Below are 16,305 nucleotides of genomic sequence, written 5' to 3'. Positions count from 1 at the left end.
TTAAAAACATTCCTATCTTTTCCACTTCAAGGGCATCATCTGAAGTGGAAACTCATATCTATGCACAGAACCGTCTGTGGTGGATTATGGGAGCCAATACTAGATATGTCACCGGAACAGTTACCAAAGTCATGCCTGTGGGCAATTAATGCAGTAATTAAATACGTTTGCAAGTAAAAAACACACACACACACACACACACACACACACAAAATCTAAAATGTTTATAAGTATATCTTATTTTTAAACTGGAAATACTCACAGATGAATTTTTTTTTTTTTGCAAACTCTTAGGAAACCAATTGGAGCTCCACGTAAAACCACAGATGGCCCAAACTATTGTTCCACATTCTGATTGTCTTGAGTCGGTCCTGACAGGCCACGCTAGGCCTCTGACACTGAGGCCCAAGCCCAAGGAACTGTTCTCCTCTAAGATTTATTCACCTGCTCTGGTCCCATAAGATGTGTGGCTCTGATGTTCATCTTCATGGCAGCAAAAGCATGAGCATATCCCTCAGGATTTCAAAGGGAAGGAGTGTGCCCAGGTTAGGTTATTCCAGCATGCGGGGTGAGTTTATCACTAAGTGATTGCAAAGGCCTTGCAGAACACCTGGAATCGTGATGGATGCTCTTGTTTGTTGATATTCACTCATGATCCAGAGAATTTTTTGGAAGCTGATTTGAGGATATGCATCAAAAGCCTTACTATTTTGCATCTCTGAACAAGCATTACATTTAGGCATGTGTTCTCAGGATTGTGCATGTGAACAAAAAATTAGCTATTCAACTCCTACCTTTTTTTTTTTTTTAAGGATTTTATTTATTTATTCATGAGAACACAGAGAGAGAGAGAGAGAGAGAGAGAGACATAGGCAGAGGGAGAAGCAGGCTCCTTGGGGGAGCCCGATGTAGGACTCGATCCCATGACCCTGGGATCATGCCCTGAGCCGAAGACAGACACTCGACCACTGAGCCACCCAGGTACCCTGCTATTCAACTTTTAGAACAATAATATATAGTTTGAAATAGTCTAGGTGTCCAAAGATAGGAAATGGGAAGACACTTTAAACCTCACACCATCTGAAAAAGTAGTTCCATATTAAAATTCACAAAAAATAGAGATGACAAAAAGGAAAAGAATGAACTACTGAAGGCAGTTCAGGGTAAAGAACATTTCAACATTCCTTAAAAGGAGAGGATACAAGTATTCCTAGTGATAGCCTTTTAGAATGACCAATTGGCCCTGAAAAATGCTCTCAAGAGGCTACCCTAAGACAGAAAAAGTACATGAAGTCCTGCCTTGGGCTTTCCTCTGAAAGTCAGGTCTTAACAGTAGAGAGACACAATCCCCTGCCTGCCTGTGGATCAGAATTGCCTAAGAACTGGTTTAAAACTCTCCAGTCACGGGGCGCCTGGGTGGCTCAGCAGGTTAGGCATCTGCCCTCGGCTCAGGTCATGATCTCAGGGTCCTGGGATTAAGCCCCGGTCGGGCTCCCTGCTCAGCGGGAAGCCTGCTTCTCCCTCTCCCTCTGCCCTTCCCCCCCACTCATGCTCTCTCACTTTATCTCTTTGTCAAATCAATCAATCAATCAACCAACCAACCAGTCAATCAAAAGCCCACTCTCCAAGCACTCTCCTGGCTCCAGAACTGGGACCTCTAAGGGGGCAGGTGAGGTGGAAGCTTCCATATTTCGCTCACAAAAGCCTCAGGCAGTGGGACTTGCTTCAGTGCCCAGTTTAGGAATGACAGTCTGCTGGAGCGACCAAATTCCAGTTCATGTGAGTTTTAGATCTGCAGTGTGATCCAGGAGCCCTTTTCTCCATCTGTCAAGTGGGATTAAACCTGAGTTTCCACCTTAAAAAGATAACCTGAGGTCACGGTATATGGAGAGCAGGAGGCTGAGTTAGGAGAAAGAATGCCCAGTCTGGACATGTGTGCCGAAGTGGAGAAGTGCTTTCCCCTTCGGCCGGGGTGACCATGCAGAAGCCCCACCACTGTGACCATAAGACAGAGGTCCCGGGTAGAGATGCCAAACACTGGACTCCATGCCTGAGGACACTTGAGCCCCAAGTTGTGTTCCACAAGAGGCTTGAGCACATCCTGCTCAGATGAGGACACCCCCACCTACCTGCCCAGAGCTCCGAGGTGATGTGAGGGGCCATTGGGGCAGCCATCACCACCAGGGCACACAGCGCGTCCTCAAACTCAGGGCTGTGGAGAACCACTCTCTGAGAAGCTTGCTGAGGAAGAGAAAAGAATGGTGTAAGTATACTGAGATGATCGGAGTGCCTGGGTGGCTCAGTTGGTTAAGCGTCAAGCTTCAGCTCAGGTCATGATCTCAGGGTCCTGGGGTTGAGCCCTGTGTCGGGCTCCCTGCTCAGTGGGGAGCCTGCTTCTCCCTCTCTCTCTGTCCCTCCACTCTGTTCATGTGTGCTGTCCCTCTCAAATAAATCAATAAAATCTTAAAAAAAATTGAGACGAACAAAATAAGCCTGCCTAAGAAAGGCCATTCATGTATCTGAAGTGCAGAGACACAAGCGGGTAGGCCAAAAACCTCCTTACCATCTGTGTTTGCTCTGGACAAAGAACTTGCCCCTTTCAATCAGAGTATTCAAAGGAATGTAGCAGCAGCAACACCACATACACGACTCTTAACTGAGCACATACTAGGCCCTCAGTCTGAGGCTCATTTGGTTCCCACAACTACCCTTACAGGGAGGTGTTCTTACCCCACTTGACGGATGAAGCAGCTACAGACCACGAAAGGAGAGTAACCTGCTCCCAGGTACATGGTTAGCCAAGTGACGCAGCCCCCATGAGAATCCAGCTTTGTCTTACACCAGACTTAAACTACTAACCGCTCTGCGAGGTTTCCCGTGCATTGCAGGGCCAGTGAGACACACAAACAGACTTGCCCACAGGCTCTGCAATGTGGAACGTCCAGTGCAGGGACCCTCCTGCCCGCTCAGGGACCTCGGGGGTCCTCCTTCTATTAAACAGCTTTGCTGGTTACAGTAAAGACCTGGTTTCCTCCTGCAATACAGCTGGTCAGATAATGCAGCCACACCCATTTAATTTATGGGGCACCTACTCTATGCTAGACTTTGGGGAAGTCTCTGCCCTCAAGGAGTTTACAGAGGATTGAGGGGAAAAGCGACAAATGAGTCGAGGGTGAGGATTCCACCGGGTGCAGGTGGGGAGGGAGGGTGGTCAGCAAAGCAGGATGTAAGCTGGCGAGTGTAGACCAAGAACAGCCCAGAGGGAGGCAGGCCAGGCTAAGGTGGCTGGAGGAAAACAACTGTCCTGAGTTTCCCAGAGGCTGGCAGTTCTCAAGGCACCCTGGGGAAGTCATGGTAAAAACCAGCCTAAAGTGATGGTGGCAGCTCAGTCTATGTTTGTTAACTCAGTCTATGTTTTGTCACCCTGTGGCAAAAACAGTTTTGGTCTAATTTTAGGATTTTTTTTTTAGACCTTATTTATTTTTATTTATTCATGAGAAACACACAGAGAGAGGCAGAGACATAGGCAGAAGTAGACTCCCTTGACGTGTTTGTTAAAATTAAAAGTAGGTAGCGGGGGCAGCCCCAGTGGCGCAGCGGTTTAGCGTCGCCTGCAGCCTGGGGCATGATCCTGGAGACCCTAGATCGAGTCCCACGTCGGGCTCCCTGTGTGGTGCCTGCTTCTCCCTCTGCCTGTGTCTCTGCCTCTCTCTCTCTCTGTGTGTCTCTATGAATAAATCAATAAACAAATCTTAAAAAAAAAAAAAGTAGGTAGCCCACATAATGTATTTTGCTAGGTAAAGGGAGTCCAAATATATTAAACTTTTTTTTAAAAAAAAGCACACATATATGATCTTTACAAAACTGCCTAAGAGATTTAAATATAATTCCACGGAAGACAGTACAGAGAGAATTTGCCAGAAGTAGCTGTTGGGGAGAATAAATTTCATTTTTCTATAATATTAGCCACTTTTTTCCTGATTAAAAAAAATAACACACACTCAATAAAGAAAATTTGGGCAATATACAATTACACATAACTGTATCACCTAGGAAAAAAACCAGATGTATTTTTATCCTGGTCTGCAAAAAGGCAAAAATATGTGAGTATACACAACTGTCCACATACCCTTTTGCTCGACTGGAATTTTTGTCATGCAGGCACTTCCGTATTGTGTGTCTTTACTTGATGTTATATCGTGAACAGTTTCTGAGAGTAAGGATTCCTGGAAGGTATGATGTGAGTGGTAGTGGCACATTTCCTTCTTATTGATATGACAAGTCATTTTATGACTTCCCCATCTGGGGACAGTTGGGGTATTACATGTCTGTGATTATGAGTCACTTGCCAATGGGTATCCTGAGCCAAAGGACCTAAATAATTGTAGTAGGGCTACCAACCTCAAAGCTGAAGTTCCTCTTGGCAAGGTTACATCAACCATGGCCACTGCTGCTGTGCGATACTCTCTCACTGCCTTTGTCATAGGGCAGACTTTATGTTAGAAAGTCTCTACAAATTTGATAGGTTAAAAAAAATAGCATTGTATTTTTAATTTGCGTTCATCATGATAACTAGCAAGGCAGATATATTTTTTCTGCCAAGTTTGCAGATTATTTCTATTCCATTTTCTGTGGGTTATTGTCTTCTCACATCCTCTCACTATTTTTAGGTTAGGTATTTTCATATTCATATGTAAAGAGCTCTTAATATGTTAAGGATATTAAGGCTCAACTCTGACATATTTGTTATAAACTATTTTCCCCAGTTTTTACCTGCTTTTTAATATGTCATGTTTTAATATACTAAAAATATTAAGTTTCATGTAGTCAAGCCTGTAAATTTCTTCCACTTTCTTAAAGTCTGGGGAGAGCTTCATTATAAAAGCCATTTGTTGGGGCGCCTGGGTGGCTCAGTTGGTTAAGCCTCTGCCTTTGGCTCAGGTCATGATCCCATAGTCCTGGGATGGAGCCCCATGTTGGGCTTCCTGCTCAGTGGGCAGTGTGCTTTTCCCTCTCCTTCTGCCCCTCTCTCTGCTTGTGTTCTCATTCTCTCTAATAAATAAAATTAAAAAAAAAAAGAAAGGCATTTGTTAATAGTTTTAATGTGCTTTTTGTTGTGTGTTGTCCAAACAGCTAACCACTGGTCTAAGCTCCATTTGTTGACAAATGCTTCCCCTGGCAAGAAACATTCTAGTCATATGTAGCAAGATGAGTCTATGCTAAAAACGCTGACTTTTGTTTTTAGTGAGCACAAATCTGATCTGTCCAGGTTAAATGAGCGTAAAATATTAATGATGCCGAGGGAGTATCAGATCAATCGAGAAAGCAGCCAGTGGAAGCATGAAGAGCAGAGCCGGAAGAGAAGGGGGCTTGAGTCTGGTACTGGTTTGTCACTAATCATCCAGACATGTCATCTAACCTTGCTGGGTGTCACTGTCCTCATCTGCAAGATATTGGAATGGGGGAGGGGAGAGAGGGAGCAGGATTTGGACCAGCTTTTAAGAACCTTCCAGCTAGGAACACCTGGGCAGCTCAGTGGTTGAGCATCCGCTTTTGGCTCAGGTCATGAGCCCAGGGTCCTGGGATCAAGTCTTGCATCGGGCTTCCCATGGGGAGCCTGTGTCTCCTTCTGTCTGTGTCCTTGCCTCTCTCTGTGTCTCTCAAGAATACATAAAATCTTAAAAAAAAAAAAAAGAATCTTCTAGCTATAAAACTAGGTTGTGACTATGGAAAAAATGCTTCTTTAAGATAACAGAGCCACACCAAGGAGGTGACACCATGGTGCTACCCTCTGTCCACGACCCAGGACCCCCTGCAGGCCACCTAACAATGTGGTTGGCAGCCACCTGCCCTTCTCTGCGACCAGCAAATGAGGGCAGGAGGGCCACTTACCAAGAGGTTACTGCTAAGTCCCATCAGCTGAGCAATTGCAGAATTCAGTGAGAAGTCCTCTGTGAAATGGCCGGTCACCTATTTATAAAAGTCAAATTATTCACTGTCTTCAAAATTCCTTTAAGGTTTTCATAAACAACCAATGCAACACAACACAACAACAAAGCAAACGAATTATCCAAAAAAAGGGAGGGGGGAATTAAATGAATGCAATCAAAGATGTTTATAAATGTATTCACCATTTTGAATAGTCATGGTAACATTTCATTGGCAAAGATTTTTAAAATCAGGATCTACAGTGTTTCCACTATTCAACACTTCCAGCCGCCCCACATCTGGGACAGTGCTGGTTCTCACAGCACTATCCCAAATGCTGCTAACTACCTGGATAGGAGGCAAGACCCACTGACAAGCAAACATCTATACAACAGTCAGCAGGAGGTGGGGTACAGGATATCCCTTCTCTGTGGCTACGTGACTTTCATTCACAACCAAGGTTATTAGTATATGGGATAAGTTTTGCATTTTCGAATATGGAGTCAACATAAGAATACGAGTATGACCTGTCAGCTACTTCCTGTTTGTGTGCTTTTCAATTTCGGCCACGGCCAAGAATACAGAGAAATGACATGTCTAAAGATATCGAAAAACAACACATCTAAAGATGTTGTTGAAATAATCCAATTCTATTATCTGACAGAACAGAAAAATGTGCCAAATCCTTACAGGAAATATGTGGTATGAAAACAATCATTCAGGCGTCACTCACATCATGAAATTCAACTGTGTGAGCTCTGTGTCTCTACCCTAGAGTGGGGAGGATAGGGATCTTCCCTGAAGAAGTGTCACCGAATGAGACCATGCTGCACCCGTGGCCTCATGAAAACCCTGTTCCTCCAAGGTCATCAGTTACGAGTCCAGAAAAGTGACCCTGGCTGACTTTAGATTGGCAATTCTAAAAAACAGAGGTAAAATTAAAAATTCAGCCTGAGGAGTATTTGGTGTGTTTGGTACCCACTAAAAATACAGCTCCGGATCTCCTAAATGCCTTCTTTCAAAGACAGGACATTTTTTTTTTTTTTCTTTTACAAAGTGCTTAAAAAGGCAAATGTCATGGTATTGTGTCAGACTTCTAGATAAGAAATGTATAGGGATTTGTTATCAATGAAGAATCTTTTATAATGAGTGAGGGGGCGCCTGGCTGGCTCAGGAGGTGGAGTGTGTGACTCTTCATCTCAGGGTCAGTTCTTCAAGCCCCACGCTGGGTGTGGAGGTCACTTAAAAATAAAGTCTTTAGAGACAGGAAAAGATAAAATGATTTAGACAATAAAACATTCTCTAAGAAGGTAATATGAACAAATAATTTATTGGCAAAAGTTATGTCATAGTAACTCACACAGATTCTGTGTAACAAAGTAAGTGGTGGGAAAGTCCTCACTATGCTGAGCATCCAGGAACTCGGATTCTAGTCTCTGGGCCCCATCTCTGTCCCCACCTGTACAATGAGGAGGCCAAAGAACAGTCTCCTCATGCCTGTTTCACTTCTAAACTTCTGTTTGTTGATCTCCCACATATGCATCATCAGCATAATCCTGCATTTGGTTCTCTGCCCCGGTGCATTAAGTGCGGAGCCACATGGAGGGGGCAGCCTCCTGAGGTCTGGGATGGACATGTGGGGACCACTGTTAGAGGAAGCTGTTTCCTGAGAGCGAGTCTTCCTCAGCATGTGGACTGTTGCTCCCCGCTGGTGAGATACTCAACACGCTGACGGCAACCCTTCAAGACCAGAGGCCCACCACAGAGAGGAAGGAAGAAGGGTAGCCCACCCACACCAAGAGCGCTCAGTCACCAAGTTAACCAGTATCCCCAGAAAGTTCCTGACCTCAGAGATGACTGCATTCTTGTACTCCCAGAGCTTCTTGCTCTCGGCTCTCTCCTCGTTACTCAGCAGCTCGGGCCGAGGAACCATCCCAGATGCCCTGGCCTCAATGAAGCGGGTCACCAAGGTCCACAGACGCTGTTGCCACCTTAGCACGCCCGGGAGGGCATCAGCTGAGTTTCATGACAAGAAATGAGACAGAGAAGAAGAGACATGTGAGTGACTGACCTGGTTGTACGCCAGCCCAGAGAGGGACTTGTGCATTGAAGACATGCGTCACTGTGCCCCAATGGGGCTTATCCAGGGCAGGCTGCAGGGTCCACCCTGGCTTCCAGGGTCTGGGAGCTCAGAGCAGCACTACTCTGCCATATTCAAGAGCCCTGGGTATTCAGAGCTCAGGGCTGCGGGGCTACTCAGAGTGATGCCCCCCACTACCCCTGGCCCCCACAAGCTCAGGAGCCCTGGGGGATGTGCCTCGGTGACCAGCTGCCTTGAGTAAGAAGCTTGCTGCCACAAAGGTGTCCCCAAGGACACCTATGCCTGAACATCTGCACTCTGTAAGTCCCTGATTCCAATGCGGCCAGTTCTAGGACTGGCTCCCGTGACAATTGCTCCAGAGCACACTTAGCACTAGAAAGGGATGCTGGGTAAGCTGTCATCCCAGGCACTGATGGCTCCTCCCCATAGCAACACTAGGGGTGGACCACAGGAAGGAAAACTGAGTGAGCATCGGGCCGCTTATTCTCGGACATCCCGACACCTAAGATTGGACCTCATCCTTTTTCAGATCTAATCAACTCTGTACAGACAAATCTCCCCTCAGGGGGCTCTGGAGGTGTGGGTGACAGAGGTCACGGAAAACATTAGAAGGAGGCCCCAGAGGGCACTTGGGTGGCTCAGTGGTTGAGCGTCTGTCTTTGGCTCAGGTCACGATCCCAGGGTCCAAGCAGGGAGCCTGCTTCTCCCTCTGCCTTTCAGGGTAGATGGAGAGGGGACTGGCCTCTGTGGACCACCGAGGGGTCTCAGGGTTGCATGGAAGCCAGTCTGGCTCCTGCAGAATGTTCTCAGGCGGGGTCTTTGTAGGACCAGCAGCAGTATACCACAGATTTGCCAAAGGCAGGGACTGGACACTGGGACCCCCTGGACGCTGTGTCAGCAGGTCTGGGGTGAGGATTGGGAATCCACGATGGCCACCAGCTCCCCCCAGGGTTCTGAGGCTCATTACATCTGGGGGCCCTGTCTAAGATTGGCACAGGATGCTGGACAAACCCTACTCGCTTCAGGGACCCGATTCCTAGGACCCTCGCTACTGTCTTCAGCCACGACATTTCCTTCCCCTAAACTCCTTCGGCATCCGAGGCAGATCACAAAGGAGGCGGCCCCGGGGACAGGAAGGGGACTTACTCTTCACATCCCACAAGATATCCTTCTCGGGAGGGGCAGCGAAAAGGATGTAGAGCCGGATGGTGTCGATGCCGAACTGCCCCACGACCTCCTCGGGGTCCACCCCATTGTGCTTAGACTTGCTCATCTTCTCCCACGTTACCTCCAGCTGCTCCTTCGTTTCTGAGTGAACAGGAACAGAGCCTACACACCGAAATAACATGTGGGGCTATGTGTGGTTCTGAGCTAGCCCTAGAAAAGCCCATCTCAGAAGAGCTGTTCCAAGTGTCCAGCTGAGGAATCCCACTGACTCACTTAACACGCCTCTTTCTCCTTCTCTACAGTATGTTACAGGAAATGTTTTCGCTTTGAAATAAGTGAGGCCCACCTCTCACCACAAACCTTCCCTTTGGGAATACACGGTACGGTCAGAAGGGCCTGGGCCAGCTTTTTCTCGACCACAATATAAGACAAAGCAATTTCCTGCTTTGTAAAAGTCAATTACTTTTATCTAAAAGAGAAAGTAGGAACAGGGCAACAAAGCTTTGCACGGTGTACTGTCTTCTTTATGGATTCATGGTCTCCTCTGGAAGCCGGTGGTGGACCGGTCTGGGCCTTCAGGGCAGAGGAGCACCCCCGGAGGTCACTACAGTTCCCAACACGTGGTCTGGCCCCAGGAGACCATGGGCTCGTGCGGAATGGGGTGCACCCAGTGGTGCCAACGTGCCACGGCCTGTTCTTTGGAAGTGACTCCTCCCCACCCACGTGCCACTGGTCCAGAGGGTGCTGATGGAGAAGGCCTTCCTTGGCTGGGACAAGGAAAGACATCTGGCCAGGCTGAGGTCTTCTCAGAAACCAGAATTAAGAGACAGAAACTCTTGTTTCAGTGTTCCTGGGAACCAGAGCCATAAAGTCCTAAGGAGATGGGGTGAGCCATGGCCTGGTGTCTCCCCAAGGTCACCCTGTAACCTCAGAAGCCAAGCCTGGTGGAGGAAGGAGAGTAGGGCAGAAGAAGAGGGCAGATGGAACAGGCATGAGAAGCTAGGGGACAGGGGAAGAAGTCCTAGGACTGGCATCTGTGTGGCAGCTGGTGACCGCGGGCGTGCCGTGAAGCCAGGCTGAGCCCTGGCAGCTGGCTTGGGTGACAGCCCTATATCCCACGCTTGACCTGCCTTTGGGTGCATTTCTGTTCCTTCCAGGCAGACAGTCCTGGACTCTGGCCACAACCAAACTCCCAAGGGATTGATGTGTGTGCCTAAGAGCTAATTCCATAGTTCACAGAAGTGCACCCCTGAAGGAGATGGAAGCCTGCCCAGGCCGTTCCAAGTATTCTCTCCCACGGGGAAAGTCTACATGGGAAGGGAGAAGATGTTCACAACACTGGCCCCGTGACATCAGAGCAAAGGGGAACCGAAGTTGCTTTATCCAGGCTGTGGTGAGGCTCAGGGAATCACTGCTCCGTTTATTCTGCACACTTCCTCCGGGTTGTAGCTACCCTTTTCAGCACTGTTGTGCAAATTAGGAAAAAGGCATCAATCTGGGCAGAGCAGTTGAGAAATTAGAGGTGCCCTCTCTTGGCAGATGTGGCCTTGAGGTGTTAAGTTTGGCAAGTGGCTGGATTTCAGGCCCTGCTCAGCCCCTTGACTGGGTGCCTTTGTGCAGTATACACACTGCACAGCTGTACATGACAGTCCTGCCCTTAACACAAAGAGCACTTCATTGACAATTGCAATCTGGATGCCCTTTGGATTTGGCTCCTTTCCCCGCTGGTCTGTTGGAGAATCACTGCCAATTTCTGCCTTTCTAGCTTCTTTTTCTCCCTTGGACCATTCCAAACCCTGATATATTACTGCATTAATTAGGTAATTCCCTTGATGGCTTCCACCTAAATCTTTCCTCTAGTATTTGGCTTGGGAGGCTGCCTACCATTAGGGGTTTGTTGGGTTTACATGATTTCATCCATAGTGCACTGGGTTTTCTAAGTCAGAGTTCTGGGGGTTTCTTGCAGGGGCTTCTAGATACCCCCATTCCCATCTTCTGATTTCATTGGTATACTGGGTGCACACAACACCTTCACGGTGCCACCTATAGATCTGGTAGAGCTACCCCACAGATCTGGTAGGAGGAGCTACCCCTGAGGAAAAGTTCAGGGGAAAGCCAGGGAAGTGCTAGACGGGGTTGCTCTGGGGTGCTGCAGGGTAAGTTTAGTGCTGCGCCTCTAAACCACTAGGGAGAAGTGCTGGGAGTACCCCAAGCTTCAAAGAGTGTCTCTTGGGTCTGGGGGCTCTATCCCTGAGATGAGCTGTCAAAGATAAGTGAGGACATGAGCTGATGGCCAGGTTGACTCTGGGTTACATACACACGAAAACCTGCCGAAAGTGAACCGACATGGCTGGGGCTGGGTTGGGGCCAAGAAGCAGGCAGCTGTCCGAACCCCAGGCTTCAGAGGGCACCAGCCCGCAGTGGGCGGAGGCTTGGAGACCCTGGATTTTCCACAACCAAGGCCCTGGGCAAACACCTGCTTTGTCAATGGCTCTCAGGCCTGTGAGTACCGGGATGGGACCAGGTGGGCCACTCTTACCTGTGAGATCTACTTCTTCTCTCTGTAGGTATTGCCCAGATGGCAGGCGGAATGTCTGTCCCTTGATAAGGCCTTGGGCCAGCAGCTTATGAAAAGGCTCTCTGAGGAAAAATAACAGGAAAAGAAATCGATGGGTAGGGATTTGAAGTGTCCAGAAGACAGCAATACAAATCTTATCAGCTGGATGGAGATAGTTGCCCCTCACAAAAGCAGGGGGGCTGGCCAGTGCCACTTGTAAACCCGACTGGAACAAACCGCTCCTTATAAAGAAGTGATAAGAACGTGAAGTCCAATCAGCAGGCGTTAACTCCTGTCCACTTGGCGAAGTGGCAAGAGCATGAGGCTTCCGATTCGGAAGACCTAGATTTGAACCCATTTTCCTTCTCGACAAATTCCATGAGCCAAGACAAGTCCCTTACTGGTTCTTAGCATCAGTTTGCTTCTCTGTTAAGTAGAGGCAATAAAAATCTGTCAGAGGGCTGTTGGGAGGATTCGAGAATATGACTGTGTGAACATACTCATAAACTGTAAAGAACCATACAAAAGTCAGCTACAGGCGGAGTCTAGCATCAGGAAGGTCTCAAGAGGATGCAGAGAAGTTGAAGTTGGGGCTCTGTTCAAGCAGGCTCCTTTCACCTCAACCTTGTATACAGTGCCTACTTATATTCTTTAAAAAAATTTTTAAATCATAGAAACCAATCACGTATATACCCTTTCTGTTCAAATTCAAACATTACCCTCCTCTTAGGCCTACCCCCAGCCTGAAGAGCCACATTATTAATTGTATATGGTGAATATACCTGGAAAAGTCTAGAGACTTACTGAATGTCTTTTCCATGCAAATGAGTATATGTATACACATATACATATATATAGTTTTGCACAATTTTTATTTTATTTTATAAAAAGATTTTACTTATTCATGAGAGACCCGGAGAGAGAAAGGCAGAGATATAGGCAGAGGGAGAAGTAGGTTCCATGCAGGGAGCCAGATGTGGGACTCGATCCCAGAACTCTGGGATCACACCTTGAGCCAGAGGCAGACACTCAACTGCTGAGCCACCCAGGCATCCTGAGTTTTGTAAAATTTTTTTAAAAAAATTTTATTTACTTATTTGACAGAGAGAGAGCACAAGCAGGGGGAGCAGAGGCAGAGGGAGAAGCAGGCTCCCCAATGAGCAGGGAGCCCAATGTGGAGCTGGATCCCAGGATCCTGAGATCATGACCTGAGCCAAAGGTAGACACTTAACCGACCCAGGCACCCAGGCACCCCTTTGGTGTAATTTTTTAAAAATTTAAATAGATCATCATGTATATACTACTTTGTGGTATTTAATTTACTATAGGAAGGATTTTCCCACAACAGTCCAGACAGATCTATCTCAGCTTTAAACAGCTCTCTAGTAGGTCTACCGTACAGATGGATTATAATTTGTTTATAGTGCCTGGTTTTCATCACTTTTACTGGATAAAGAGTGAAATACAAACTTTTTCTCTGAAGGGGACAAGTTGAGTTTGACTCCTATGCTGAAAGGACTTTTTTTTTTTTTAACATTTTATTTATTTATTCATGAGAGACAGAGAGAGGCAGAGACACAGGCAGAGGGAGAAGCAGGCTCCATGCAGGGAGCCCGATATGGGATTCAATCCTGGGACTCCAGGATCACACCCTGGGCTGAAGGCGGCGCCAAACTGCTGAGCCACCCGGGCTGCCCAGGACTTTATTTCTGATTTGAAATGGTATCTCCTTTATTCCTGATTTGAAATCCACCTGATTCTGTTTTGAAGCACATGAGCATAGCACTATTCCAAACTCCAAGGATGATTTGTGGGGACATGTGCTGATAACACGCATGTGTGTTATTCACAAAGACAGCAGCAGGGACATGTGGTGGGAGCCGTGTTCTCCAAGAGCATCACCAGCAGCACGAGGCAACTTTCAAAAGATAAACCCTTTGGCGTTTCAAGTTCATTTACTCAAGGTGGCTCTTATGTAGAGGTTCAAAAAACCAAATACCTCAGAGGCCCAGCAGGCCAAAGGGGGGCTGTGGTGATGGAGGGAGGAAGCTGGCTTGGCTAACCTGACAGGATCCTTGTTTCTCACGAGAGGTAGTCGGATTTAGATGAACTGGGATGCCCAGCAAGGCCACTGGCAGGCCCCTGATTTGTACCCACGTGGCCCTCATCAATTGGCCGTGTGGACAGATGTAGTATGAGAAACTTTCTAGTGGATTCTGAGCATAGCGTGGAACAAAGAGTTAATTGGGAAAGAGATGAAGGTCAGCTAGAAAAAAAGACTCCTAGCCTGCATATCTTAAAATCTTAGTATGTGTGTATATGTATGTGCAGAGGTGGTGGTGGTGGTGGTGCTGAGGTATTCTCTAAGGTGGAGGAGACCCAATATATTTAACATTCCAGTAGAAATGTAACACACATTTTTGAGACTTGTTCAAATTACTCAATGTTTTTCTCTACCGTCTCGGGGGCCATCGGTACGCTACCATGTTAATTTGGGAGAAATGCCACATGCATGTGTGCACAGAAGTCATTGACGTCATTGTGCATGCCCTAAAATCCATCCTAATAATAAATTCTTTTGAGTCACACGACTGCCTTTGTCCCGCTTCCCCCATGACATTCCATCGGCAAAGTCCTGTCTGGCAGACTGACTTCCTCCTGTGCCACTGTTCATGTGCCAACAAGATTCCTAGAAAATGCTAGTCTTTTATTTTTATTTTTTTAAAAAAGATTTTATTTATTTATTCATGAGAGACACAGAGAGAGAGAGAGAGAGAGAAAGAGAGAGAGAGAGAGAGGCAGAGACACAGGAGGAGGGAGAAGCAGGCTCCATGCAGGGAGCCCGACGTGGGACTCGATCCCTGGTCTCCAGGATCAGGCCCTGGGCTGAAGGCAGGTGCTCAACCGCTGAGCCACCCAGGGATTCCAAAATGCTAGTCTTTTACACAGGAAAACATGGAAGGTTATTTAACAACCAAATGTGCTCGGATGGATCTTATGTATTTGAATCCAGCAGCACCTAGAAGGGGGAGGCACGGTGTCTGTGGTCCTCCCCTCTTTTCAGGAACACCTGCACCAACAGCATGAGGAGCAGGTGTCCTCAGACCACACAGGCTTTCTCCAGGGCAGGTGGGGGTCTGGATGCCCAGGGAGCAGGGGCTGCATTTTCCTCAGGAAGCTCAGAGAACTGTCCCTCCACGGGCAGAGCTCTTGGTTTTCTTTTTTTTTTTTCTTTCTTTTTTTTTTTTTTTTAGAGCTCTTGGTTTTCTCTACCATCAGCCCCTGTTGACCTTCCCAGTGTCTCTGACACTTAAACACCCTGCTCCTCACCGAGGTCATATGCGCACTTGGCTGTTCCCAGCAGGTGCTGTGCTCCACAGGATCAAATGCCTAGGCTCCCTGGGGAGACCTGAACTCAGCACTCACCACCAGACTCGGGCATTCCCTTTTCTGGGTGGCCAGCTCAGTCCCCTGTACACATCTCCATGCCCTCCCTTGTGTCCTGCAGTGTCCAGCACATGCTGCCATGATGAGTGTGACCAGGTGGTGTTGTGACTACTATGTGAAGACCAGTACCCAGCCTACCTTGACCCCTCCTTGGTGAGGACTATTCTCTTATTCTTCCCTCTGTCCCAGCTCTTAGTGCTGTGCACAACGCTCAACGACAGGCTCAAAAAAATTGTCCAAAACCCAGAGGGATGAATGAATGCACAAATATGCACAAACAGATACCTACAGGAGGACAGCGGGATGGAAGGAGGACGACACGGGGCAGTTGCTGTTGCTAGCTCCTGTAGTCATCTCTCCCTTCCAGGCAACTTAAGGTGGCATCTGGATTTTAACCCCCACACATGTTCTATACGACAACAGTTTTAAAACAAGATAAGAAAATCATATGGCTAGGGATGCCTGGGGGGCTCAGTGGTTGAGTGTCTGTCTTAGGTGCAGGGCATGATCCTGGGGTCCGGGGATCGAGTCCCACATCGGGTTCCCTGCAGGGAGCCTGCTTCTCCCTCTGCCTGTGTCTCTGCCTCTCTCTCTGTATCTCTCATAAGTAAATAAAATCTTTTTTTTTAAAGTAAATAAAATCTTAATAAAAAATCATATGGCTACTTTTTATCGGGCAGGTAAAGGAAGAGACTGGACACAAATACATTCAAAAGCACAAAGCAAATTGAGCCAGTATTCTACAAGGAAGGGCACCCTCCCCTCACCCAAGTCCCAGTGGTGCCTTTGCTGAGCATCAGCAGGCTCAAAGGCATGATCTGGCCACACACTCAGGGTGCACAAATTCATCTTTTAGATCAGAATCTCCCTCAGATAATTTTACGTGCCGCAGCTTGATGGAAAAAAAAAACAATGCTCACAAACCCAGACTGCCACCTTCTCCTTGCTGTGCCCTGTGCCAGCTGGATGAACTTGTTACTGTCTGCACTAGTTTCTGAGATTTTTCCTTTCCTCTCTCACTCTATGTACATGGCTTGGGTCACGAGAAATATAAGACCAGTATGGAATGAATGAGGGAATAATCTGGATCCCCAAAATAAAGATG

At 47.3% G+C, this 16,305-nt stretch overlaps 1 protein-coding gene across 4 annotated transcripts in view; it reads right to left on the bottom strand.

Moving 5' to 3' along the window:
• LARS2 (leucyl-tRNA synthetase 2, mitochondrial) overlaps nt 1-16,305 on the bottom strand; it is a 157,495-nt gene that overhangs the window by 16,136 nt on the left and 125,054 nt on the right. For all 4 annotated transcript variants that reach the window (XM_041762667.1, XM_041762666.1, XM_041762669.1 and 1 more), the window contains 5 exons: nt 11,736-11,836; nt 9,176-9,358; nt 7,775-7,944; nt 5,893-5,970; nt 2,130-2,241 (listed from right to left, as the gene is read on the bottom strand). In XM_041762667.1, coding sequence (XP_041618601.1) covers nt 2,130-2,241; nt 5,893-5,970; nt 7,775-7,944; nt 9,176-9,358; nt 11,736-11,836 — 644 coding nt within the window. The remainder of the gene's footprint in view (nt 1-2,129; nt 2,242-5,892; nt 5,971-7,774; nt 7,945-9,175; nt 9,359-11,735; nt 11,837-16,305) is intronic.

This window comes from Vulpes lagopus, chromosome 7 (genome assembly GCF_018345385.1).
Source record: "Vulpes lagopus strain Blue_001 chromosome 7, ASM1834538v1, whole genome shotgun sequence".
NCBI lineage: Eukaryota > Metazoa > Chordata > Mammalia > Carnivora > Canidae > Vulpes > Vulpes lagopus.
This window is presented reverse-complemented; position numbering and strand designations above follow the sequence as displayed.